This window comes from Ahaetulla prasina, chromosome 2, assembly GCF_028640845.1.
Source record: "Ahaetulla prasina isolate Xishuangbanna chromosome 2, ASM2864084v1, whole genome shotgun sequence".
Lineage (NCBI taxonomy): Eukaryota > Metazoa > Chordata > Lepidosauria > Squamata > Colubridae > Ahaetulla > Ahaetulla prasina.
Window position 1 is genome coordinate 202,107,194 of NC_080540.1, and position 27,160 is coordinate 202,134,353.

Genomic DNA, 27,160 nt, shown 5'->3' on the forward strand with positions numbered 1-27,160 from the left:
TCCTCAGTCTTAAAAAGGCAATAACCCTGCTGACTCATCCATCCTCAGTGGGTCACGTCCTTACAACGGCTGGTCAGCTTTAAATCTGCATTACACTGACAGGCTTATTTTCTGGTTAGGTCTTATTTTTGGGAAAATACAGTACTAAATGCATCCATCTGGCTGACAACCTTAACTGGGGCTTATTTTGGGAGTAGGGCTTATATCATGAGCATCCTGAAAAATCATGCTAGGACTTATTTTCCAGTTGGATCTTATTTTCGGGAAAACAGGGTAGCACTTAGATTTATATACTGCTTTTCAGTGCTTTACAGTTCTCTGTAAGCCATTGATGCTGAACCTTTTCGGTTCTGAGTGCCGAAAAGGGAGCCTGCGTGCATGCACTAGTCTGGGTCGCAACCTGGAAGAGGAGCTGCCCAGGGCACACGTGCGTGCCCGAAAATAAACTTCTGGTTTCTGGCACGTGCATGTTTGTTCACCAGCTAGTCTTCTGGGTTTCTGGCGTGCATGATCAACTGGCCGGCCCACATGATCACGCAGGAAAAATGGAAGACCAGCTCTTGCAGTTTTCGGCACTGCCACATGCACGAAGGCCAGCTGATCGTTGCGCGCGTATGCACACCAGAAACCCAAAAGAGGAACGGGCCACGCCGCACGTGCCAGGCGACATGGCTCCATGCGCCACTTCAGGCATGTGTGGTATAGATTCGCCATCATGGCTCTAAGTGGTTCACAGAGTCAGCATAGTGCCTCCAACAATCTAGGTCCTCATTTTAATTACCTTGGATATTGACTACGCCTCTTTGATGCTACCAATTGTTTTCAGAAGCAGTGAAATGCAATGTATGACTTTCCTGTGGTCAGGAAAGCTCCGATCTCAAATCCCGCCATCTAATGCTAAGATACTAGTACCAGTAGTAGCACGTAGCTGACTTTAGCTGTCATAATGACTAAGCATGGTTGGCCCAAGTTACTATTCAGCTAGGAGATGGACTTGGAATTCAAAACTTGTTTGCAAAACTGAGAAGTTGGGGCGGGAAAACATTTTGGAAGAAGGTTGTGGCAAACTGCCTTTATAATACTGCCAGGAATACTTTATGAATGTAGTAATCAGGAATCAAGATCAATATAAGGTATCTTTATCTTTTATTGGTGAATACCCATGATACCGGTTGTATTGATGGACCACAGTGTGTAAGTCAGTGATGGTTAACCTTTTCCAGACTGAGTGCCCAAAGCCCCAAAATGCAATGTGCACGTGCCCCCGTGCATGCGCATAGCCCTTCGTGCATGCACACGCGGCACCCCCCCACACACACAGCCCCCTTTTTTCCCCCCTCGCATGCGCCCCCCAGCCCTGTGCATGTGTACATGGCCCCCACAAGCCCCACACCTCCTGTGCATGCGTAGCAGAGACCCAAAGACCAACTGGATGTTGGGAAGCGCGCACGCCTACGCAAAAAAACTGAAGTGGGGCGACGGCTCGCGTGCCATCAAAGGGGGCGCATACCATAGGTTCGCCATCACGGGGTGTAAGTGGTTAGGTGTGAGTAGCCATATTCATGGACATTGAGGCTGTCAATGGATAAACAGTATAAGTGCCTTCAAATTTGCTGTTGCTCTTGTCATTCCATGCTTTTGGTTTTCCTAGAAAAATCTCACCTTGACCTCTGTAACGAACACACTACAGGTAGGCTTTGTTTAGTGACTGCTTCAATTAGCGAGCGCTGGTAGTTACGACGATGATGAAACATAACTTGATGATCACTCCTCACATCTGTGACTTTTGCAGGTCTCTATAAAGTGAAGGAAAACATGAGAAGCAGAGTTGTGGTTTCACTTAGCAACCACTTAATGACTGTGTCTCTGGTCTTAATTATGGCCACTAAATTATCTGTACCACCTAGGATAGTCTTGAGGTGCATGCAGCATAGTTTTATGGAGAGATAACATTCATTGCAGGTCCATCCTTATTCAACACCCAGCTCTTGAAGGAAAGAAAATCAGCTAGGATAGAATTCTGTCCCTATGCTGAGATGTCAGATTTGGGTACTTTGCAAACTTCTGTCTGAAACAGTGAAAAAATTAAAGACATGCATACAAACACACACACACACACACAAAACAATGTCTTGCTACTTACTGCTGTATCTTGGCTTTTCAAGAATACAGGAGAATAGATAGTTCTTAATTTTTTTTTTATTCATTCAATTATTATAGCCTTTATTCAATTTCTGGGCAGCTTACAATTTTAACTCCCCCCCAAATGAAAAACAATAAAATAATAAAAACATCCAAAGAAAAAAATACAATACAGCAGCCAAGGTAGTTAACCGACTAATAATAAAGGAAGTAAATGGCTCTTTTTAACACATTTTGAGACCCCAGGCCCAGATACATGGCCAAATTTTTAAAGCCTTACAAAAGGTCAATAGGATTGGGGCTATTTTCAGAGGGGAGAATATTCCACATACTGTAGCAGAAAAAGCTTGCCTTCTAGTTCCCGCCAGCTGACATTTTGTAGCTGATGGGATCTTCAGCATCCCCAATCTTTTGAATTGAATGGACTTCTTGGAAAAAGATGGTTCCTCAGGTAACCCAGTTCTAAGATATGTAGGACTTTAAAGCTGACAACCAGCACCTCGACTTGCACCCAGAAACATACCAGTAACCAATACAGCTTACGTACTATTAGTGTTACATACGCTGGGTATCTGATATCATTTACTACTGACACAGCTGCATTCTTCACCAGTTGAAGTTACCGAATTCTACAGGATCCAATCTGGGTCGGTCACCGTGAACAAAGGTTTAGTCTTCTGAGCTTTTGGACATGTCCTGGATCCCATCCTCAGGGAACTTCTCTCTCACACATTCTGGGGAGAAAAAAGTTCCCTGAGGACTGGCTCCAATATGAATCCAAAAACTTGGAAAAGTAAATCTCTGGTCCCAGTGACCCCAATTGGATCCTGCAGCATTATCCTGGGACATGTATATTTGCCTTCTTTCTTTTCCGAATACTCTTCAAGGGCAGCCCTCTGTAGAGCGCATTGCAGTAATCTAAAATGCGGTTTCATCTTTTGTTTTCTTTCCAACCAATAATTTTTAAATGAGGACTCAAATATGAACAAACTGTGTTTTGTGCTCTTTTTTTTATAAACACCACAGGAATCCTGCAGCGATCGGGCATGGCTGTTTCTGTTATGCACTGTTGCGCTCCATCCCAGTTGCAGTATATATTATTCTGATCACAGGACTGCGATACCACCTCTTTATCTGGAGCGTCTTTTCACCAAAACTCCTCTATGAGGGAGTCCATACTTTCATCACAGCAGCTGTGTGTGCTTTCTTCACAGTGGTGGATCACCAGCAGCGCAAAGACTGATGTCACTGGTCAGGCAGAATTTTACCATACTTAATTTCTAACCAGGGCCTGAAGTTTTACAACGGAATGAGAATTCTTGCTGCTAGACTCCCAATGAACCCTAGAAATTAGTCTTTTTGAGTTTTTTTTCCTGTTTTACTTGGCAAACTCATTTCATGTCTCGACTGTGGGTGTGGCAAAACCATCCTGAAGTGGCACTTGAATGTAGATGGCTGGGAAAGTTAGTGACCGGATTAGCTTTGTTGTATGAATGTTGTACAATCACCTGCTTCCCTTTCCAGTGTCAGATAACAGTGCCTTTCCAAATTTGGAATCCTTATGCTGGGATTTGAAGCAGGTTGAACTTTGGAGTATGCTGGAATGTGACTAGGTTCAACTACAGTTAAAAACCCACTCTGACCACTTCTGTATGACTAAAGGTGTAGTGGTTCTTTGTGTTACACCCACATCATTACAGGGTCTGCTTGTTTTTTGCATTGTATTTTGCCTAGTTCCAGTGAAGCTATCAATGCAATAAGAGTTTTTGTTTATCACTCCAGCTTCTCACAGAGCCTGACTGTGATCAGGACTGGGAAAGTTAGGATTAGGTTCAAAATCAACCAGGAAGTTTCCATGTCTAAGTAAGGATTAAATCTGGGTCTTTCTGCTCCTAGAGCAACACTTAACTACAGGTAATCCTCCACTTACAACAGTTGTTTTAGTGACCATTCAAATTTACAACATGACTGAAAGAAGTGACTTACGACCATTTTTCACACTTACGACCATTGCCGCATTCTCCTGGTCACGTGATCAAAATTCAGACAGTGAACTGACAACTGACTCATATTTATGATGGTTCCAGTGTCCTCCTTTGTGACCTTCTGACAAGATTTCCTTCAACAATCGTGTTACTAACTTAACAACTGCTATGATTCACTTAACAACTATGGCAAGGAAGGTCATAAAATGGAGCAAAACTCACTTTACAAATGTCTCACTTAGCAACATAAATTTTGGACTCAATTGTGGTTGTAGGTTGAAGACTACCTGTATTAGACCATCGCTGACACTTAGTTCAGCATGGTTAAATAAAATAGAATGGGACAAGGCAACAGCCCACTGTAGATAGGCCCTAGTCAGTGGTGGGATCCTCCCGGTTTAACAACCTGTTTGCGTGTGCGCAGTTGGAAGAAATCTTCACTTCCATGTTTCTTCGGAGGAAAAACACAGCTGAGGCACCGCAATCTGCTCTGCCGCGTGAATCAGCTGAGAAGATAAAGGTAGGAAAATAGCACAGGCGGGCAGGTGGGCCCATCTGATTGTCGGGGCGAACTGGTTTGCTCCCAGCTGATCGTCAGAGATACCAGTTCTTCCGAACCGGTCCGAACCGGTAAAATCCCACCCCTGGCCCTAGTGTCATCCAGATCAACGTATCTTTGAATGTTAGAACAAGAATGTCTCTGAAGTTCTCTTGTTTTCTGTTCTTTGTATTGCTGCTGTTTCTGCTGAAAGCACGTCTTTCAAAACTTTATGAACTCTCTCTCCCTCCGTCCCTCCCTTCTCTCTCTCTCTCTCTCTCTCTCATATATGTATAATATACCCATATTACTTAGATAAATGTAGCTTTAAGAATTGCCTGTAGTTTGCTTTGATTATATTTTTCCTCAAAACAGTAGTCCAAGAATGTGAAAGAGGTCTATCAAGGCACGACTGCTGTCATATATAACATTGTGTATGCAATTTCTTATGAGCATTAATGGAACGTTTTGTAGCAAAATGCACCAAATTTCATTATTTTTATAGCTGAAACTTGGAATGAAAATGTTGTTGTGTTATTATGTTATTACCTTCTTGTCAAAGAATGTGGGTAGACCTGCAGCTGACGATTAGCTTTGTGTAAAATGAGAATTACAATGTCCAGGTTTTTTTTAAAAAAAAAGTTATTTATATGCAGCTTATGGTAACTTCAGAGTTACCATATATTACTGTGATAATAGCTCCAGAGTATTCTTGATATTAGTATTTTTTCATGGTTAAAAATTTATGCGTAGGTAAATATGGCTGATTTTTGGGAAGATAAACAGGCTGAAACCTGGTTAGTTTGGATGGAGAACTACTTGAGAATTCCAGGGTTATTGGAATAGCGGAAAGTTTATATAAGAAGATCCTGGAAAAAACCAGTGGAAAGACACTTCAGTAATTTTGCCAAGAAAACTTCATGGATATAATCACAAGAGTCAAACTTGATTCAAGGATGTCTTTTAAGCCTCTCTAAATGCTAATTTCTTCAGCTACGCCAGCCAACGTGATACAAGCTGATATGAGCTAGTCTTGAATGTTTTTGCTTAACGTTTGAACTGCACCGTTTGCTCAGTACCAAGGTTGTGGTCCAGATTGTGGGGAGGGAAGGGAGACATCATAGGGATATCCATCCTGCACTTATAGTTAAAATCAGCCCGGATCGTGCTTGATTTATTGTGTATGTGAGAAAGGAAAAACTAAATTTAAATAGCATACTGATCACACTCTCAAATCATGTCCAAATGAGCACACTGTTAAATTGGGGTTCTTGTATGTTCAAGAGAAGTCTATAAGACTTTAATGCTTGGGAAGTAAATTCTCGAAACGGTTGTGATTTACAGGATCTTTTTATGCCTTTCTCCAAAGATAGAATTAAAAACTATACAGAAAGGGCTAACAATGATTTTCAAAGCATCTGTGTATTTGCAGCTGTATGTTTCATTGTTTAAAACTGCTCTGAAAGCATTTGACTGCTTACATGTTATTGAAAATGGTTGGAACGGTAAGCGATGACAAACAAATAATGTGTCTCTGGCAATTACAGTCATGTTATTTCCCACATTATATTTCAAGGGCATTATTTTTTTCCAGAAGGAACTTTGTCGCTCCAGAATATTTTTTATTTAGGTATGATTCCTGATAGGAGGGAGGTAAGCATAGAACGCTGACTCACACAGGGTTACAATGAGCCTCTGAAGATATGAAATTCTGCTTTTAAGAATGACAGAAGAGTTGAAATACAGTGGTGCAGAAACGCAACAAAATTATCCAAGGCCAAAGTAGTGCTAAGTCAGAAAATTTAGGAGGTCTCATTTGAAGCTTTTGGGCTAAGCAGTTCTTGACTTGTCAACATAATTTTACCAACTGACAACAGTTGGAAGAGTTTCCAGTTGGATCTGGAAACTTAACACTTTGGGATGGTTGCCACTCCTTGTGGCATTTGTTGCAGGTAATTTGAATGAAGGGAAGCTATTTGTTTTTAATATTAACAATAATCCCCTGCATTTGAGTTTGTAGAAATCAATACTCTACACACACACACACACAAATATGGCTGGAATGAGAGTAATTTTTATAATTCCTGGGAAATAAACACACACATACAGTTTTGCCTAGGTAGATAAAAGCTTTGTAATTATTTCAGTTATATTAAAAGTAACCATAACTGTATTTCTCTTTGGCCAGGAGAAGATTTTTTTTCCTTCTAGAAGACAAATGTTAAGTAATGTAATAATCGTGACTGTCAGTGAAAGAGCTTCTATTCATTTTAGGGTTTTTTTTCCTTTTTTTAATTCTAATTCAGTAACAATGTGTGTTGGGGGGGAGGGATGTTTGTCTTGATTCTGTTAAACATCCTAAAGTGACCTAAAAGGAAGCTATGGTTTAATTATCCACGTGAGCTTAGAGGCGCAGGAACGGTTTGTTCTGTTACCTGGTATAAAGGTTGGAAAATCAGAAAAACCTGCTTTACCACAATCTGCATAATGTAGATCAGTGGTCCTCAATCTTTCTGGGGTCTTGGCCTGGCGACTGGGGGGTGGGAGGGAATGGTTCCGCATAAGCAGCAGAAGTCTGCCACTAGCACAAATGCAACGTCACACACAAGCGTGTGCACCCGCCACTCGCACAAGTGGAGCTGCATGTGCTTACGTGCTCGCCCGCTGCTTGTGTGGCCCGGTTCTGAATGGACCACGGCCTGGAGGTTGGGGACCCTGGTGTAGATGCATTATTTTAATCACTCTGCAAACTCACATCAATCCATGGTTTCATATTTTGTTTTACAGTAAGTTTTTAACCAGTAAGAGATTTGGATATAACTGAGCCATAACTAAGAAACGCAAGCAATAATAAAGTCTGCATATGTTTTTTTATTTTTCCATTCAAATTCTGCAAGCTTTCTTTGCCTGAACCTTTCGCAGCTGTCTCATAATGGAGCCACTGGCACTGCTGCACCTCCCCTGCCAAGTCAGCTTGTCACATGAACAGCTGAATTCAATGGTCTTCAGCGTTTTTGCAGTCTGGAACTGGCGTGCCAGAGAAAGGCTTTAAAGTTGTGAGTTGCGAGGCGGGGTGTCTTCTGAAAAGAAAGGGGCGAAGAGAACCCTGTCCTCTTAAGTTTAAACTCAAATAGAAGAGCAGAATAAATATTTTGGGCGAGATGCTTCGGGGTCTCTGGCTTGCTGCTGCATGGCAGGATTTGGAGAAAATAAATTGTGTGAACCTTCCCTTTCTCCTGTCTGTCCTCGGTTATGATTGGGGTTGTGGATGTTTATGCTCTCATCATTGAGAGTGAGCTTCCCTTAGAACTTTATCTTCCATCTTGGAAGTTAAAAGGAAGGGGACAAAGATTCTCCCGACTTAGTTCTCTCTAAATCAGGTTTTCTTTTGCTGGACAGCTTTATGGTTTCTTGGATAAATTTGTTCTTTTTAAATAAAGTTTCTTATTAATTAACTTGGATCTTCGTCACCTCTCATTTCACAAAAATGTATCTTGCTTTTAAGTCACAGACAATGTGGAATTATTATTATCTCATTATTCCAGAGTCTAAAAAAAAAAAATTCCTTTTGATCATGCTCAGTCCCTGGGATCTCAAAAAAGGTAGCCAAATATTTTCCTTGGCAACAGTACAGAAATGGTTTGCCTTGCTTCCTTCCAGGATGTTTTTTCAGCTTCTAAACGTAGTCCACCATCCTGTTATTTCTTGGAGGCTTCCCATGTGAATATTTACCAGCTCTGACTCTGCTTAGTTTCTGAAGCCAGAAATGGTTGGCCAGGTGCTGTTATCTGTTTAGACTAACAAGGACCAAAATAAAAGTCCCCCCCCAATGTTGGTTTATCTCATGAAAGGACTGAAGCGAGGAGATCTCAAGAACTGGAGACCATTCACGATGAAGGAGGCAGCCAAGGAGATGTACGCCAACAGAAATTCAGCAGTCATAGCCCAGACTTGATGAAACAGAACAGAATTTGTGGAAAAAATGGAGTGGAGGATTTAAGTAAAGAAGAAAGGCAGTTAACGGGATATGGAAGAACCTTATTTGGCCTCTCATCTGTAGATCTAAGTGACGCCCACGAAATCCATCCTACAATACAAAGCAGGGAGTAGAAATTCTGCTAGACTATTAAAAAAGGGGGATAGAAATTATTTGAAAAAAACAGGTTAGGGCAGGGGTCTCCAACCTTGGTCCCTTTAAGACTTGTGGACTTCAACTCCCAGAGTCCCTCAGCCAGCAAAGCTGGCTGAGGAACTCTGGGAGTTGAAGTCCACAAGTCTTAAAGGGACCAAGGTTGGAGACCCCTGGGTTAGGGTGCTGATGAACAGTTACAGAAGACTGAATTAAAAAATGTGAACACAGATGCCCAAATACGGTATTACATCCACAAGATTAGTTAAAAACTAAGCCAAACTGTGTGAATATAGTGTTCAATAACAACAGTGCAGATGGCATACTGAGTAAATCATGCAAAAACCCTGGAGCACTAATGTGCTGTGGATTACTCATATTCATACAAAAAACTTTTTCTTTGTAGACTTCAGCTCAGCATTCAATACCATCATTCCAAATATTCTTCTAACTAAACTAAATCAATTAGCTGTACCTGACCACATTGTAAATGGATCATAGGCTTCCTAACAGACAGGAAGCAGCAGGTGAAGCTAGGCAAAATCACATCGGATACCTGTACAATTAGCACAGGAGCCCCCCAGGGCTGTGTGCTCTCTCCACTTCTCTCTATACACCAATGACTGCATCTCAAAAGATCCCTCTCTCAAAGTACTGAAGTTTGCAGATGATAACAGTAATTGGTCTCATTCGAGACAACGATGAATCTGCATACAGATGGGAGGTTGAACAACTAGCCTTGTGGTGCGACAGAACAATCTGGAACTGAACTCACTCAAAACTGTAGAAATGGTGGAAGATTTTAGGAGAAACCCTCCTATACTACCACCTCTTACAATACTAGACAACACAGTATTAACGGTAGAGACCTTCAAGTTTCTAGGTTCTATCATATCTCAAGACTTAAAATGGACACCTAACATCAAAAATGCACAACAAAGAATGTTCTTTCTTCGCCAACTCAGAAACTGCCCCAAGAGCTGCTGATTTTTTTTTTTTTTTTTTTATATAAAAAATTTTTATTGGTCAATAAAGATTTATGCAAATACATATCAGGTATGGTAAATTTTCATTTTTCTTATACATAATAAGAATTTTACTCAGAATTTTAAACACATACAACAGCCATATGGCAAGCAGGTGAAACGAAGTAGCTAAGTTTCAATCTTACATACACAATGAGGAAGGGTCAAGAATAATCAGAATATCATACGAAAGAGAATAAGAAAAACCAACACAATACCAAATATCTTTATCACTTCCTAGTTTTGGACCGCAGAACTCTGGGTTCAGCCTGACCCAACTCCAGGGCCGCAACAGCGGCCGCCTCCGCCCCATGGTCTATAACCTCCCTTCTTCAATTCCTGGGTCATCTAAATCCAGGAGGGCTTTGTGTTCCTCCACGTAGGCCGCAGCCTCCAATTGTACTAATTTTTCCGTAATGCCCTCCCGGAAAATCATCAATCCCTCTGGCATCAGCCATCTGAAGCCCACTCCCTTCTGGTACAATTTGCTTGATAAAAAGTAATATTTCTTTCTCATTTCACGTACCTGTCTGGGAATCTGCCTCAGAATGGCTATCTCCCTGCCCCTATAAGTCAGTGCCCCACTCCTATGTTTTCTAAGAATTTCATCTCTCGTCTCTCTTTTCACAAATTTGACATGAACCTCTCTAGGAACTGCATGCGTGCGTGCATATTGTGAATTAACTCTATAAACTCGATCCACGTCCCAATTCATAAAATCAACACCTCTCCCAAGAAATTCTCCCAACAGTTTAGTCACAACGTCTCTCAAGTCTTCTTGGTCCACTTCTTCCAAATTTTGAAACCTAAGGAAATAAGACATTTTATCCATCTGTAGTCCGAGCACAGCATTGCTTGTCGTCTCCCCTCTTTTCTGCACCGCCCGCATCTCACCCTCCAGACCTTCCACTTTCTGCTTATTTTCTGCTGAGACTTGTTGAGTATCCTTTAAATCCTTTTGGATAGTCAGAATTTCTGCTCTTATTTCATCCAGTTTCTTGTCCATATTAGATAACTTTTCCAGAATTCTCTCCATTTCTCCAGCAGTTGGTCTCTGACCTTTTGCCATTTAAAAATTTCAAAATCCTCAGGCAGGCACAGTATCCTTATAATTTCCTCCGGATCCACCAGGGGGCACTCACAGGAGCAACGAGTCCAGAGTATAGTTAATCAACCAGGAAGCCGAAGGGAAGTGATGTCATCAAAATTCTCATAGTGAAGGCGGAAGCTGGACGCCACCATTGTTCCCCAGAGGGGGGGCCTCAAACCCTCCCTCCTAAATTTCTCCATCACCTCTTCTCCCCAGAGCGCCACAAAACCGGTAATCTTGTTATTTTAAGTTCTCCTCTCTCCAAAGTGATTCGTACTCTTCCAGTCGCAGGGAGAAAAACCCCCGCACCGGAGTACTCCACTCACGTTTGCCGATATTCCCTTCCCTTCTTCATTCCTCAATTCTTCTCCGTTCCCTGTTCACCACCAGGCTGCTGCAATTATAAATCCAAAGCCCCGGTGTCACCGGGCACAGCGGCCCAGGCGACGACCAAAGTAATGGCCGCGGCCTGTGGCCTCCGCACCCCGCCGAGCCTAGGACGCGCCAGCATCGGTCCCCCCAGTCCTGTATATCGGCTGGGAGACCCCTGGCGAGCCGTCCGTACGGCAGGTGTCCTTTTCGGAACACCTGGCCCCTAAGGGCCTCGGCGGCGGCCGGATTCAGACACTGGAGGCAAGAGAAGCCTTCCAGACGTCCGTTGCCACCGGATACCGGAAGTCGTCTCCCAAGAGCTGCTGATTCAGTTCTACAGAGGAATTATTGAGTCTGTCATCTGCACCTCTATAAGTGTCTGGTTTGGCTCTGCAACCAAACAAGACACAGACTTCAAAGGATAATTAGAACTGCAGAAAAAACAATTGCTACTAACCTGTCTTCCATTGAGGACCTGTATACTGCACGAGTCAAAAAGAGGGCTGTGAAAATATCTAGTCCCCTCACATCCTGGACATAAATTGTTTCAACTTTTACCCTCAAAACGACGCTATAGGGCACTGCACACCAGAACAACTAGACACAAGGACAGTTTTTCCCCGAATGCCATCACTTTGCTAAACAACTAATTCCCACAATACTGTCAAATTATTTACTATGACTGCATTACTATTATTCTTCTCATCCTTCCTAGTACCTATCTTTTCCCACTTATGACTATTACCATATTGTTTGTATGTTTACAATTTATATTGTTTTATTTGTTTCCTGGTATGATTTGATTGTTTATCAGTAACCAATGACTATCACTAAGTATTGTATCTTATGATTCTTGATGAATGTATTTTATTTTTCTTTATGTACAGTGAGAGCATATGCACCAAAGACAAATTCCTTGTGTCCAATCACATTTGGCCAATAAAGAATTCTATTCTATTCTTTAAAAAAAAAAAAAAAAACACCAGTTGTGAGCAGAATGTATCACTAATTTTAAAGTTATCTCATGGATGACTTCGCTCGTTGTACTTCAAGTTTAGAAAGATCAGTCCGGTTAATGTATAAATGTTGCATATATACCGTATACTTGTGCACCAAGATTATCCATGCAGCCTGACAAAGGGCCGCGGTGTGGCTCAGGCTGTAAGAAGCCTGTTATTAAACACAGCTGCCTGCAATTACTGCAGGTTCAAGCCCCACCAGGTCCAAGGTTGACTCAGCCTTCCATCCTTTATAAGGTAGGTAAAATGAGGACCCAGATTGTTGGGGGGGCAATAAGTTGACTTTGTAAATATACAAATAGAATGAGACTATTGCCTTATACACTGTAAGCCACCCTGAGTCTTCGGAGAAGGGCGGGATATAAATGTAAACAAAAAAAAAAATTACATTTCCCCCCTTCAAAATTAAATATTGTGCAAATGCCTATTTCTCAATATCGGTTGGCCACTGGTTTTTATTGAATCAATTCTTTATCATCTTAGAAGCTTAGACTAGTGTCACCACCAGCAGAATTCTGCGGCTTTGTAGCATTCATTACCTCTTGATTTGTTATGGGAATACAGGTAATCCTCAATTTATGACCACAATTGAATCCAAAATTTCTATTACTAAGCAAGACAGTTGGTGAGCTTTGTCCCATTTTATGATCTTTCTTGCCACAGTTGAACAACTGCAGTGAATCACTGCAATTGTTAAGTTAGTAACATGGTTGTTAAGTAAATCTGGCTTCCCCATTGATTTTGCTTCTCAGAAGGTCGCAAAAGGTGGTCCCCAGGGACATTGCAACCGTCATAAATATGAGTCAGTTGCCAAGTGTCTGAATTTGGATCATGTGACCATGGGGGATGCTGCAAGGGTCATAAGTCTGAAAAACTCATAAGTCACTTTTTTCAGCACAGACTTATGACCGTTTTTCAGACTTACATTTTTGTAACTCCAAACAGTCGCTAACGAAATTGTTGTAAGGCGAGAACTATCTGCATTTATTTTCCTCTACTGTTTTGTGTGTCAGCATTACCTGACACTAATTGATGAACGTTAGGACCTCTTTCAACCATTGACCCAACTCCATACCGATAGGCTTACTTTATGTAAATTGATATCCATATTGGATTGAAAGCTTGGTGTTTCTAATACTGTGCCAAATTATAATTAGCATTTGCATATTTGTGGATGATCTAATTAATTAATAATTACACTGTGGGTTATCTTTCCTCTGTATATTGTATCAATATAAATTCAGTTAACTGGGAGTGCCTTATTTATATTTCTATCCTGTTGCCATGACTGATCATATTCCTTCCTATCCCCACTCTGATGATTGTCTGTACTTACATAACATAACATCAGAGTTGGAAGGGACCTTGGAGGCCTTCTAGTCCAACCCGCTGCCCAGGCAGGAAACCCTACACCATCTCAGTCAGATGGTTATCCAACATTTTCTTAAAAATTTCCAGTGTTGGAGCATTCACAACTTCTGAAGGCAAGTCGTTCCACTTATTAATTGTTCTAACTGTCAGGAAATTTCTCCTTAGTTCTAAGTTGCTTCTTTCTTTGACCAGTTTCCACCCATTGCTTCTTGTTCTACCCTCAGGTGCTTTGGTGAACAGCCTGACTCCCTCTTCTTTGTGGCAGCCCCTAAGATATTGGAACACAGCTATCATGTCTCCCCTAGTCCTTCTTTTTGTTAAACTAGACATACCCAGTTCCTGCAACCGTTCTTCATATGTTTTATCCTCCAGTCCCCTAATCATCTTTGTTGCTCTTCTCTGCACTCTTTCTAGAGTCTCAACATCTTTTTTACATCGTGGCGACCATCGTGGTACTTCTCTCTTAATGCCTGGCACCCATCATATGATAGCTTTAAATTCCACCAATTTATTATGTACTGTGTAAAAAAATCATTTAAGTCTACTTTCAATTAGCTATACAGTCTAACATCAAGAAACAAAGGTAGGGGTTTTTTTAAAAAAAAAAGTTTGGTTGTTTTGCTAACCTTCTTTTCTTTCACATATGCTAGGCTGAAAGAAAAAAAAAGATCCTGTACATTAAAGAAGCTTTATTGTTTATTATTGATTATATTTATATTTTGCCCTTTATTTCAGTACAGTAAAGAAATAATCCAAAGTAGTATATTCATTTATGTATCCGTATGTGCATGAAAATGTGTGAAATAAATATACATCTTAAGCAGTTCTGAAACAGCCAGTTTCACTTTTCCAATTTTTCATTTACCTCAGGAAAGTTTTCCAGAATGTATCTAGTAGTGTGGGACCCACAGAACCAAAAACATATGGAGTTACTTCTGAGAATAGAATAGAATAGAATTTTATTGGCCAAGTGTGATTGGACACACAAGGAATTTGTTTTGGTGCATATGCTCTCGGTGTACATAAAAGAAAAAGAAAAAAGAAAAAAAATACATCAAAGATACAACATTTACAACACAAATGATGGTCATAGGTTGCAATTTAACCCTTAATGATAGCAACAAAAAGTTACAGTCATACAGTCATAAGTGGAAAGAGATTGGTGATGAAAACGATGAGAAGATTAATAGTAGTGTAGATTTAGTAAATAGTTTGACAGTGTTGAGGGAATTATTTGTTTAGCAGAGTGATGGCCTTCGGGGAAAAATTGTTTTTGTGTCTAGTTGTTCTGGTGTGCAATGCTCTGTAGCGTCGTTTTGAAGGTAGGAGCTGAAACATTTTATGTCCAGGATGTGAGGGATCTGTAAATATTTTCACGGCCTTCTTCTTGATTCGTGCAGTATACAGGTCCTTTGTTCTTCACTTATAGATAGAATCTTGCCAGATTACAGCAGCTATCTGGAGAACTACGTGATACACATCAGGGGTGAAATCCAGCAGGTTCTTTCAGGTTCTGGAGAACCGGTAGTGGAAATTTTGAGCAGTTCGGAGAACCGGCAAATACCACCTCTGGCTGCCCCCAGAGTGGGATGGGAATGGAGATTTTGCAATATCCTTCCCACAGGAGTGGGAAGGGAATGGGGATTTTACAGTATCCTTCCCCTGCCATGCCCACCAAGCCATACCCACCAAGCCATGCCCACAGAACCAGTAATAAAAAAAATTGGATTTCACCACTGATACACATAGTCTGAATTGCTAGGAGGGTGTCCACCTTTGCTGTCTTCCTGTCTACCAGAGATTCCAAACTCCACTGTCTCTTTTCTCTGTACTACATTTCCCTTTAGGCAGCTTTCAAAATCTTGCTTTCTGTTTCTGCCGTTTCACAATTTCTTCTCCAGGCTGCCATTATGATGATTATAATGGTACATATAAAAGGAGGTGGTGGCTCAGTGGCTAAAACGCTGAGCTTGTCGATCGAAAGGTCGGCAGTTCAGCAGTTCGAATCCCTAGTGCTGTGTAACAGGGTGAGCTCCCGTTATTTGTCCCAGCTTCTGCCAACCTAGCAGTTTGAAAGCACATAAAAATGCAAGTAGAAAAATAGGGGCCACTTTTGGTGGGACGGTAACAGCATTCTGTGCCCCTTTGGCATTTAGTCATGCCGGCCACATGACCACGGAGACGTCTTCGGACAGCGCTGGCTCTTCGGCTTTGAAACGGAGATGAGCACTGCCCCTTAGAGTTGTGAATGACTAGCACATATGTGCGAGGGGAACCTTTACCTTTACCTTTTAATGGTACATATTGGCAATATATACTACATAAATGTAATGTTAAAATAACCACAGGCATACCATGCAGTAATTCACCAAAGGAAGCTGAATTTGATCAGCAAGTTGAACTTCTTACTTGCCAGCCAAATTGTATTTACACTGTTGGAGTCCTCATTATTGGCGAGTTACATCTTGAGGGTCTTGATCAGTATTGCTGATGACATGAAGAATTGACATGAAGTTGGGTGATAGGAACATTCTTTCCGTGATGTTAAACCTACGCCAGGTCATTCCCACATTCAAGTCATCATTTCATAGTACGATAAATGGTAGAGGATGAATAACTGATGTGTGGTTCTGTGCTTGTAAATACCACTCCTCAGCACCTGACTTTGTTGTTGATAGCCGCCATTAAGCATATGCATGGAAGCAGTGATGGGATTCAAATAATTTGACAACCGATTCTCTGCCCTAATAATCAGCTGGGTGGGCGTGGCCATGGTCGGCGTGGCCAGGGGATGTGAGAGGCAGTACTCGGCCTCCTGCACCCCCCTGGTAGCAAAAATGGGCTGCAGGGGGGTCATGCCACCTCCATGCCTCCTGGGAGTGAAAATGGGCCATGGGGGGGCATGCTGTCCCCCTGCGCCCTGTTTTGGAGGCCTAGGAGGCCTCCCTGAACTTACTTGGGAGGGAAAATGGGGTGGGGGGGCTCCTGGAAGGGGCGGGGAGAGACGGAGCCAACCAGAAATTAAACTACCAGTTCAAACGAACTGGCCCGAATCGACTGAATCCCACCACTGCATGGAAGTCCAAAATCAAAACTGTCTTTGCAACCAGCAGATCTAGAACCTTCCCCTGTATCATTTCATGGGTTACTGGAATATGATAATGAGCCATCTTTCTAATGCCATGGTAGACCTCGGGACCTCTGTGTTAATTTTAGTTTGCTAATAATGGTACAGTCACACCTTCTTGATGGTGATTGTTGGAATGAGGCTGAATCATTAGGGTCTCTTGAGCTTTTCTGAAAAGGCATTTTTACAGTCTTAATGAATGCCATGAACTGATATGGAAATTACCAAATTGCTCTTACTGAAACCTCCTCTAGCTTCACACTATAATGTAATTGCTTTTAATTGCTAATTTTCTTCTGTGTGTTGTGCAATCAGGAGGCCTTTATGTGCATGTGTTTTCTTGGCCTGTTCTGCCTCTGAAAAAGGGAGGGTGGGATATAACTTGCTTGTTTTGAAATATTCCCAGTGCAAAGACGTAGACTTTAACCTAGTGGTGAAATTCAATTTTTTTTTACTACCGGTTCTGTGGGCGTGGCTTGGTGGGCGTGGCAGGGGAAGGATACTGCAAAATCTCCATTCCCACCCCACTCCAGGGGAAAGATATTGCAAAATCCCCATTCCTACCCCACTCCAGGGGAAGGATATTACAAAATCTCCATTCCCACCCCACTCTGTGGCCAGCCAGAGATGGCATTTGCCGGTTCTCCGAACTATTCAAAATTTCTGCTACCGGTTCTCCAGAACCTGACAGAACCTGCTGAATTTCATCCCTGCTTTAACCCATATTTTATTTTCTTCCACATCTCTCACAGATGGACAAGGATACCTTTCAAGTTAATATTACCTCATGCTTTTAGAATTATGCCTAGAAATGGATCACTATGTCAATTATAAATCCACCTCATCATTTTTCCTACTTCAATATGCTCAGCAGATGCCATTGAGGTTCCTCTAGTTCCTTTCATTACCCATACTTGGAATCCCATGTTTCATCCCTATGTTTCCAGGGCAGAGATTTTACTGGATGTAAGGATTAAATAGCCCCTTCATGTAGAGCAAGGGTGGGGAATTATGGCTCTTTTATGATTTGTGAACTTCGATTCCCAGAATTCCTGAGCCATAGTTCCCCACCCCGATGCTGAGAAATATTGACAGCTTGGTGTTTTTTTCACCAGAAGCATTTTGATAAATCATTTCTATTGGTGCCCCCCCCCCTTTCATCACAAATCTATAAGAGGTTTAAAGGCAGGAGAGATACTAAGCATAGTCCAGTCTGGTTTCCTTTTTCCTGAACAAATTAATCCTTGTCTGCCTGATGAATATGCCACTTCAGTTAAAAAGGGACCGTGAGCAACTTAAAATTCTATATCTTCTATTCAACTTTTAAAATAGAAAATGTTTTGTTGGGTTGTTTTTTTTAAGGTAGACTAGTTAGGTCTAGTGGTTAAGGCTAGAAACCAGGAAACTCTTGAGTTTTAGTCCAGCCTTAGCAAAAAGCCAGGTGGGTTGACCCTGAGCTAGTCTCTTTTTCAGCCCAACTCAACTTACAATGAGGAAAAGGAGTATTAGATACGTTCACCCCCTTGAGCTATTTATAAAAAATATCAAAAGAAGGATAAAAAAAATGATGATACACACACACATACTTCAGCAAGCAGCAGGAATTACTGTAGTCACTCTTTCCTAGGGGAATTTATATCATTCACTCAAAGGCCAGGAATAGGCCATTCTTAATGTTTTTCCAAAATCCTAGCAGCCTGAAGACAATTCACATCTCTAGAGATAAACTGTTGTAGTGAAAAAAGAAGCCAGGCTCAATTAAATTAATTAATTAATTAATTCATTCATTCACTCCTTCATTCTTTCAACAAATCATTTTTATCAAAGCCCTCTTCTATTGTTTTCAAAATATTTTTATCAACAGTTTTAATAACAGGAGTAAAAGAAAATACAAATGGCAAGGTAGTTCTTGACTTATGACTACAGCTGCGACCAGAATAGGAACATGACTGCTTCGCTCAACTATTGCATTCCTTGTGCCCTGTTGCTAAGTCTCCCAGGTCATTAACTGGACTGAGCGAAAGAGCTGCCTGCCAAGTTCAGCTCCACTCTATGTGATTCAGAACCTTCAGGATCTGGCCTCTGTTTCTGCAGCCTACTGGAGGAGCTTGTCTCCCCTTTGTGTATAGAGGGGGAATTCTTTTGCCAGGCTGCAGGAATAGAAGTCTGATTTTCAGAATTTGACTTCTTTTTGCAACCTACCAGAGGAATCGCTCTCTCCCTCCCTTTGACTGGCAAGCCTTATTGCTTTCAAAAGAGCTGGCTTCTGGGAAGGAATTTATTTCTTCCCATTACTTATCTCTTATCCCTATGCAAATCCATCCATTAACATTTCAGTTTTAGTGTCAGCAGAAAGTTCATAAAGGGATCCCAGAATTATACATAACATTCATGTACGCATGCACACATATAATATTCACAGTTGGGAATCAAGCTGCTGGGCTTCTGAGGTGACATGATCCTTACGTACCCTTATGATTTATATTGATTGTTTCCTAATATCAGTTGATTGCTTATTTGTTCCCTATGACTATCTTTAAGTGTTGTACCTTATGATTCTTCATGAATGTATCTTTTCTTTTATGTGCACTGAGAGCGTATACACCAAGAAAAATTCCTTGTGTGTCCACTCACCCTTGGCCAATAAAGAATTCTGTTCTGTTCTGTTCTGTTCTGTTCTGTTCTGTTCTGCTCTGCTCTGCTCTGCTCTGCTCTATTCTATTCGGGAGGTCTGTTCAGTGTTAAAAGATTGATCGATGCCATCAATTCAGTGTTGACTCTTAGTGATCACACAATCTGTCCCTAATCTGATCCTTCAAATGACTTAGACTTAAAAGACTTAGAATAACTTTATTGTTACTTTGAATGTACTAATCAGCATACATTAAAATGAAATTTCATTGCATACAGTTCTCAAAGGGTCTCCCCCTCTAATATACACTACATAAACATGACAAAATAAATAAATACATAAATACAAAATTATGCATTTATCCACATATATTATATGACACAGAGAAACAACACAGTCTAGTTTGGATATATACATGTACATGGCGAGAGAAACAAATCTTGTGAGTTTACCAGATGGATGGCATAGGGAACAAAGCTGTTACAGAATCTGGTAATCCTGCTAGAAATACTTTGAAACTTCCTCCCAGAGGGGAGCTACTGCCTTGAGCTCTAAGCACATAGCGCTTATAAGCAGTATCTTGAATGACAGGAAGTGAGCTTCCTATAATCTTCTTGGTTGTCCTTACCACTCTCTGAATGGACTTTCTATCTGAGACACTGCTGCAACCAAACCAAACCAGTGATGCAGTTTGTTAAAACACTCTCAATCATGCCTCTGTAAAAAGTGGCCAGGATAGAAGGAGAAAGATGTGTTTTCCTCATCCGAAGCAGGAAATGCAGATGCTGGTTTGCACACTTCACTAAGTATGATGAGTGGAGAGACTAGTTCATATTGCTAGTTATCTGCAAACTCAGATACTTAATACTGTTGACCACTTCTACAGCTAAATCCTTGATACTGAGTGGAGTATGACCATGCCGGCTCTTTCTAAAATCTACATTGATCTCCTTTGTTTTATTTGGAACCAGGTTACTTTTATTGCACCAGTCTACCATCCAAATCTTCCAATCATCCATCCACTACCACTGTAACTGGATCCATCCACCTTGCTACAAGTCAAACTCGTCTTCTCTTCCATGTCTCCGAGCATCAGGACCTTTTCCAGAAAGTTAGGTCTTTGTGTGATGTCTCCAAAAGCAGGGATTGGCAGACAATGAGAATAGAGGAACATGAATGGGGTGCTGAATGAGCAAGAAAAAAAGGCAGCAAGAGGAGAATGCAAGAAAGAACTTGATTGAGAAAAGGGGTGCCATCCACACTGTGACTTTGTGACTTTGCTGAACTGCCTATTGCTTCCTTTGACGCAGAGCTAAGTCACTCCTCAACAGACGTCCATTGCTGGGATTGATTTTTAGCTGTGGTTGCATAAGCAAAGGCCTTGCTGCTTTTCTAGAAACTTGTGACCTAGGCTTACGGGGTCATGAAAGCACACGAATAGTCCCAAAAACCTACTTTATTGTAACAGCTGAGAATTACATTCATTCCCAGCTGAGTCCCAATTAATTGCAAAAAAAGTCCTTCAGGAGAACTCCTATGGATAATCATCAACCTTTATCTTCTTTGACACTCTGCCAAAGACTTTACTTGGCAAAGCCCCACGGAGTTCAGAAACAAACAAGAGATGCCAAATGGAAACAGAGTTAACAATGTTGCTTTTCTGCAAACAGCCCAAGTGCCTTTGCTTCTCTTTTAAGCCTTAAGGGAGGGGCCAATCATCTCCTGGCCTTACTCCTGAGTCATCCCTTTTGTTTTAGCTGCTCTTGCCTTCTGGCAGCTCTGCGTATGTGTGTACTAGGAACAGGCTCCTCCTGTTCCTCTGCCTCTCTGCTGTCCGACTCTGGGGGCTCCGGAGTCTGTGCATCACTCCCAGATGGTCCTGGCCCCATCTCTGTCTCTGATGCAGAGCCCTCATCCGGGCCTTCTCCAGATTCCAGGACTGGCCCATCTTCCTCCCCAGCCTCCTTACTGTCCGACTCTGTTGCCAGCTCCACAGGCTGCTGGCGGACCACAACAAAACCCAAATGCTTCTCCCCCCTCCCTTTATCTATTCTATTTTATGCAGCTTGGAAAGGCTATGTGGTGTATTCTGTACACCAGCTGGCAAGGCCTGAACTTTCAGCTTGCAGAATGTCTTTAATCTTCTTTTAAGGTTTCTGTAAATAGCCAAACATTTTGAGAATTAAAACAAACACGCAAACACAGGGTGTTGATTTTTGCTGCAATATCTGTCTGAAAACAGCCTGAGATAAATCGCTCTGTGTCCTAGGTCCCTGGTTGTTCTGAAGACATGGGCTAGAAGAAACCATGTGAGTGTGAAAACAATGTGGCCTCTGACTTGGACCATACTTCTGGTCACCACAATATAAAAAAAGATATTGAGACTCTGGAAAGAATGCAGAGAAGAGCAACAAGAATGATTAGCGGGCTGGAGGCTAAAGCACACAAAGAATGGTTATAGGAACTAGGTATGTCTAGTCCAGAGGTCAGCAACCTGTGGCTCTGAAGCCACATGTGGCTCTTTCACCCCTCTGCTGTGGCTCCCTGTCACTCAAAATATGCATCACAACTGCCAATGTGTGATACCCACTGGCATGCGATTTATTGAGCTTTTCAACCCCTGGTAGGCCAACCATGGATAAATCCAAGAAAAGAAAAGTTTCAGAAGAAAACAGAATGTTTAATACAACTACATATACTAGTTTTGTGGCCACTCAGGAAATAGTCAGGCACGGGAAGGGTTTTGTGGCTCCTGGTGTTTTCTTTTCTGTGGGAAACTGGTCCAAATGGCTCTTAGAGTGTTTAAGGTTGCAGACCCCTGGTCTAGTCTAATGAAAAGAAAGACTAGGGGAGACATGATACCAGTGTTCCAATATTTGAGGGGTTCCTACAAAGATGAGGTGATTAAACTATTTTCTAAAGCCCCAAAAAACAAGACGAGAAGCAATGGGTGGAAACTAATCAAGGAGAGAAGCAACCTAGAACTAAGGAGAAATTTCCCAATGGTGAGAGCACTCAACCAATGTAACAGTTTCCCTTTAGAAGTTGTCGGTGCTCCATCACTGGAGGCTTTCAAAAAGAGACTAGACAACCGTTTATCTGAAATGGTATAGGGTCTCCTGCTTAAACAGGGGGTTAGATAGAAGACCTCTAAGGTCCCTTCCAATTCTATTTATTGTATGTTCTACCATATCTTCTTTGACTCTAGGGATATTGTAAAGGATGCTAGACGAGTCATTCCGACTTGTTCCTCTGTGGCTGAAGTGCAGGAATGCACACTTAATTCAGAAATAGAGTGGAGGGACTCTCCATTTGGGAAAGTCCATATTGGACTCTATGATTCAGTACTTCTGCACCCAACAGGAATCAATATCAATGGATGCAAATTGCTCCAAGATCTGATGTAGATCTCACTGAAACATTCACTCCCTTGCTTCCTCCTCTTCCCCTGATTTGTTCTTGAAGCTTTTGGAATTTCAAAAGTTTCTCTTGTGCAAAGCGAAGTTGGATAACAAGCTACCATCAACCTGACTTCATGTCGTTCTTGATTTTAAAATTATAAAAGATTATAAAATCTAATATAAAGAAACCTATTTTCTTTATATATTCATGTGTATGCTATCGAATCCACAGCAGGGAATTAATACAAACTGCTTGCAGGAGAGAGCCTCTGTTTTGCACAGCATCAGAGGTGGTATTCAGCCGGTTCTGACCGATTCGGGTGAACTGGTAGCAAGGACTGCCACCCCCCCCATCCCAATCCCAATCCCAATCGCACCCTCACCTCCACCCCCGCCCACCTTGCCCACCTGCCCCAGCATAATACCATCCTATTTAGCCACATTTTCGAGGTTGGGCGCGTGCACGGAAGGCGCATGTGCACGGCAAACTGGTGGTAAGAATATGTAAAACCCACTGCTGCACAGCATGCATATAAGTCACTATGCTTTGTGATGGAGCAGAAATGGCTGTTGTGACCCAGGCCCAAGTAGGTAGTAGGAAACTCAGTGAAAAAAAACAAACTTTATTCGAACAGCTGAGAATTACTTCATTCCCAGTGTCGTTCAACTAAATTAAAGCAAATTCCTCCCAACACAAATTCCACAGTCCTATTTCAAACCTTGGTCCAATTAGGCAAACTGCCAAAGGCCTTTCTTGGCAAACGTTCAGAAAACACAGATACAAAAATAAATGCAAGACGAAGACGAAAAAGACGACGAAGCTACCAACATTGTTTTCCGGCAAAACCCAAACACTGTTGCTGGTCTGTTTTAAGCCTTATGGGAGGGGCTAATCATCTCTTGGCCCTACTCCCAAGTCATCCTCTTTGCTTGAGCTGCTCTTGTCATGTGTGCATTAGGAACAGGCTCCTCCTGTTCCTCTGCCTCATTACTATCAGTCTCTGGAGACTCTGGAGTCCGCACCTCACTCCCCGATGGCCCTGGCCCCACCTCAGCCTCATCGCTGTCCAACTCTGTTGTCAGCTCCACAGGCTGCTGGCGGACCACAACAATGGCTTTTTGACATGGTCCAACCATATTTATGGGTAGAGAATTTTGATGTGTGATTTCTTTAAGAAAGGGAGAAATTTTCCAGCACTGGCTCAGACACAAAATCCTCTCCACCCACTTCATGTGGGACCAAAAAAAAAGTCCCATCAGAAAGGTTCCTTGTTGATATTTTCCCTTAGGATTGATTTGAAATATAGGGAAGGCAGGGAATTTGTACAGCTCTGGAGAGATCACGTTTTAATAAATGACAGAACATTCACATTCGCTCCTTGGCCACCTCATCACTAAATAATTGATCCATGTTTAAAATAACTTATTAAGGCAAGGTCTTTCAGCTAATTGAGTAAGAATAAGATAGAAAACAAACACAAAAGATTATTTTAGCAAGTTCCAGCTGCATCCACTTGGCTTGTCCACTGCTCATTTTAGCCCTCCAAGAAATTATTTCCAAGGAAAGATACCTATAGACAATGATGCAAAAGCTGGTTTGCTTCTGCATCCACCATCCATCCACTATCTCAATACAGATTCTGGAAGTATGAATACCAACAGGTACAGTAAACAACTGAGAATAGGAAGTTTTGTTTAGAAAAGAATATTCCTAGGCTTATGGAAATCCTAGGAAGTTGTATGTTTAGGTCAAATATCATTATTCTGCCCATCACTGCAACTGTCTTTTTATAAAGCTGAGTTGAATGAGCATTGGATTTTAAGTCTGCACAGAGCACATGCTTGATCACTGTAGTATAATCAGAAATATGTGTATCTCATGCATAATAAGAATATGAACGCACATATCCATAAGAATAAAACACCCCAATGTTCACACCTGGTTTTGGTTGGTATCTTTTTTTGAGAGCCTAAGTAAAACAACAACATATATGAATGACACTCAGATTCTCCAGAACAGCCTGATGGAAAGTTCTGTAGAATTCAAAAGTTTGCACATTAAAAAAAAACCTATTTGGTCTCTATTGCTCAGCTATAGCTAAATAAATAAAAATTATGCATCAAAAGCAAATTGTGCATCAAGAAAGGCAATATGCTGAGGCCGATACAGTGTGTACAAATTGTTTGAATGCTGTCATACTTCGTGCAAATCAATATTGTTTATGGGAACAACATGAACTACAGATGATGCTGAAGTTCCACTTCTAACCACTTAACCTCTCATTAATTGTGTCTCTACTGACTGACATTTTAATAAGCTTCTTTCCCACATACTTCAAGGTAAGATACATACTTAAAAAAAACAGAAATGGGTTTTTTTGTAAGAAATGAAATGATTACTCAGTCATATATTCTGCATGACAAATTTCTGATTAATTCTGAAATGATCAACCCACACTAGAAATGGGTAAGACCACGTTTTAAACTGCTCTATGTAATCAGAGCTACCAGATGGCCAAAATGTTTGAAAACATTCCCTTATGATAGTTAATAGTATTTAACTTTGGGTATTTCACTATAATAGAACACTAAAGACTAATAAAACCAATCAATCTGTGGTGCCAGAGTAATTCAAAGTCTGTGCCATCAACATGGCATCTTTACATTTTTATTGTCCCTGTCGACATGAATGGAGACGTGGAGACAGTCTTGATATGGATCATAAATTTGTGGTTTGGCCATGCAGTAGAAATCTCATTCTGCTTTCTCAATGTCAAATAGAATTATTATGGTACAAACACAGATGCAGAAAAATAGATATTTCCTTGTTTATATCAGTTGATCTGGCATGTCATGAATATCCTCAATAAAAATAATGAAGGTTGCCTGCACAACAATATGTTCCATAAATTGCCAATTAAAGGGCAATACCACAATATTTCATTCGCAGAAGCATGGGCCACCTTTGGGTAGTTGAGGGATGCCCTTAACATTTTGGGGGAAAAAAACACCCCAACAGCTGGGAGAGTCACACAACAAGAACAACAAAAGGATTTTCCCCCCCTGCCTTCCTCAAGGATTTGAAAAAGAGCTTGGGAATAGGTAACAACGACAGTGACGATGATTCAAGACAGGACCTTAAGCTAATTTTTAATTGTTTTCTGTCTCAAAGTGATGAACTACAGTGCATATTTTTGGGAATGTAATTGACCTGCCTACCAAAGAGGCTCATTTTTTTTTTCACAGTGCAAAAAGAGTGTAATATGCAAATTGACTTGTACTTTTGCTCCGTTGATGTCTAAACTTGTTTAATCAAGGCACAGTAATGGCAAAAAGAATCTTGTTGAATGGATTTTGTTGGCTTTTTGTGCTGTCTAGAGACTTTGCCTTCTCCCACTACTCCGGAATGCTCCCCTTTTCCCTCCCACTTGATGAGAGGAGAAATATGACACTTTGGTAATGAATTTGTTAGCGGATTACACAAATGCTTCTTCCTAGGAGCCATTTGAAGTCAAACTGCTATCTGCTCCTAGAAACTCACCTTGGTTGACTGAAATCACCGGAAACATGTTTGCAATGTTTCAAATCCCTCAGAACTTTTTCTTAAAAAAAAAAGTTAACCTTAACCCTAACTTCTTTGTTTACCTGTGTACTAGTGTAAATAGGGAAAAAAATGTAGATCAAACTAATCAGAATTGAGCATAATTAAAAAGACATTAGTGTCAATGAATGTCTAGCAATTTTTATTTGTATCATACGCAAACACACACATATAACAACAAGGTTGATAAAGTACAAAAAAAGTAACTCTCTTATATAAGCAGTGCCAGTAAAATCAGGAAAAATGTATAGAATAATGAACACAAGAGTGAGATTTGCAGAAAGTAAAAGTACATCCAAAGATGTTAATATCAAATTAGCTCAAACTTTTCACATATTTTCTTGAGGGAGACGGGTAGTCTAGAAACACTAAACAAACAAACACACACAGATCTAGATATGTAGACCATCTATTTTTTTTCCATCTTCTCAGTTTTAATATTAAACAGTTTGTGCCTTGCTTAGTCCTTCGGGAGAAGGGCGGTATACAAATTAAAATATTATTATTATTATTATTATTATTATTATTATTATTATTATTATTATTATTATTATTATTATTCATAGAGCTATTTCCTTATCTGAAGAAAATGAATGACTTCAGGTAGGCAAAGAAATCAGTGGAAGTGGGAGCAACTGATGACTTCCTGCTGGCTTCCCCATTGAATCTCCTTGTGAGAAGCTGGCAGTAGGTGTCAAGGATCTTCCTTCCTTCCTTCCTTCCTTCCT

At 41.1% G+C, this 27,160-nt stretch overlaps 1 protein-coding gene across 8 annotated transcripts in view; it reads left to right on the top strand.

Moving 5' to 3' along the window:
- Positions 1 to 27,160, top strand: part of PIGG (phosphatidylinositol glycan anchor biosynthesis class G) — a 185,511-nt gene that overhangs the window by 77,030 nt on the left and 81,321 nt on the right. The window contains exon 13 of one of the 8 annotated variants that reach the window (XM_058166482.1): positions 20,402 to 25,844. The exons of 5 other annotated variants lie outside the window; for them this stretch is intronic. In XM_058166482.1, coding sequence (XP_058022465.1) covers positions 20,402 to 20,546 — 145 coding nt within the window. In that variant the 3' untranslated portion in view covers positions 20,547 to 25,844. Of the gene's footprint in view, positions 1 to 3,168; positions 4,967 to 14,085; positions 14,504 to 20,401; positions 25,845 to 27,160 lie in introns of those variants that run through there. 2 more of the 8 variants (XM_058166483.1, XM_058166481.1) reach the window with 2 other exon arrangements.